The sequence below is a fragment of the Eimeria mitis genome, genomic scaffold (assembly GCF_000499745.2).
Source record: "Eimeria mitis Houghton genomic scaffold, Emh_scaff261, whole genome shotgun sequence".
In the NCBI taxonomy this organism is placed as follows: Eukaryota; Apicomplexa; class Conoidasida; order Eucoccidiorida; family Eimeriidae; genus Eimeria; species Eimeria mitis.
In genome coordinates, this window is record NW_013570950.1 from 15,935 (window position 1) to 16,671 (window position 737).

The 737-nt window shown below is 51.4% G+C and overlaps 1 protein-coding gene across 1 annotated transcript; it reads left to right on the forward strand.

Annotated features, from left to right (window-relative positions):
* Positions 1 to 189: 189 nt before the first annotated feature.
* EMH_0005860 (uncharacterized protein) lies at positions 190 to 609 on the forward strand (the record flags this gene model as incomplete). The annotated part of the gene is made up of 1 exon (XM_013497337.1): positions 190 to 609. The coding sequence occupies one exon, from the start codon at positions 190 to 192 to the stop codon at positions 607 to 609; it is 420 nt and encodes a 139-aa protein (XP_013352791.1).
* Positions 610 to 737: the final 128 nt, after the last annotated feature.

The following is a 737-nucleotide window of genomic DNA, read 5'->3' on the forward strand; positions in this document are numbered from 1 at the left end:
CAGTCGTCAGCACTGCTCTATGCACCTAAAAAAAAAAAAATAAAAAAATAAAAAAATAAAAAAAAAATAAATAAATAATAAATAATAAATAAAAGAAATAAAATAAAGGAGATAAAGGGAACTGGAAAGAAACAAAATAGACGCAGTGCAGCAGAAGCAGCAGCAGCAGCAGCAGCAACAGCAGCAAGCATGTGCTGCAGCAGCAGCAGCAGCAACAGAAGCAGCAAGCATGTGCTGCAGCACAGCAGCAGCAGCAGCAGCAGCAAGCCCGTGCTGCAGCACAGCAGCAGCAGCAGCAGCAGCAGCAGCAAGCCCGTGCTGCAGCACAGCAGCAGCAGCAGCAACAGGAACAACAGCAGCAGCAACAGCAACAGGAACAACAGCAGCAGCAACAGCAGCAGCAGCAGCAGCAGCAGCAGACCTGTCCGATGCTGGCAGCAGCAAACGGCTGTAAATCAAATTCGCGAAAGTGGCGCCGCCAATCCGCCCCCAATTCGCGTCTCAATACCTGCAGCAGCAGCAGCAGCAGCAGCAGCAGCAGCAGCAGGAGCAGCAACAGCAGCAGAAGCAAGCGCAGCAACAACAGCAGCAAAATTGGCTCAGCAGTGAAGAATCAGAGACCCGATGCAGCAACTCAGATAGAAAGACAGCTGTCTTGCTGCTGCTGCTGCTGTTGCTGCTGCTGCTGCTCCTGTTGCTGTTGCTGCTGCTGCTGCTGCTGCTGTTGCTGCTGCTGC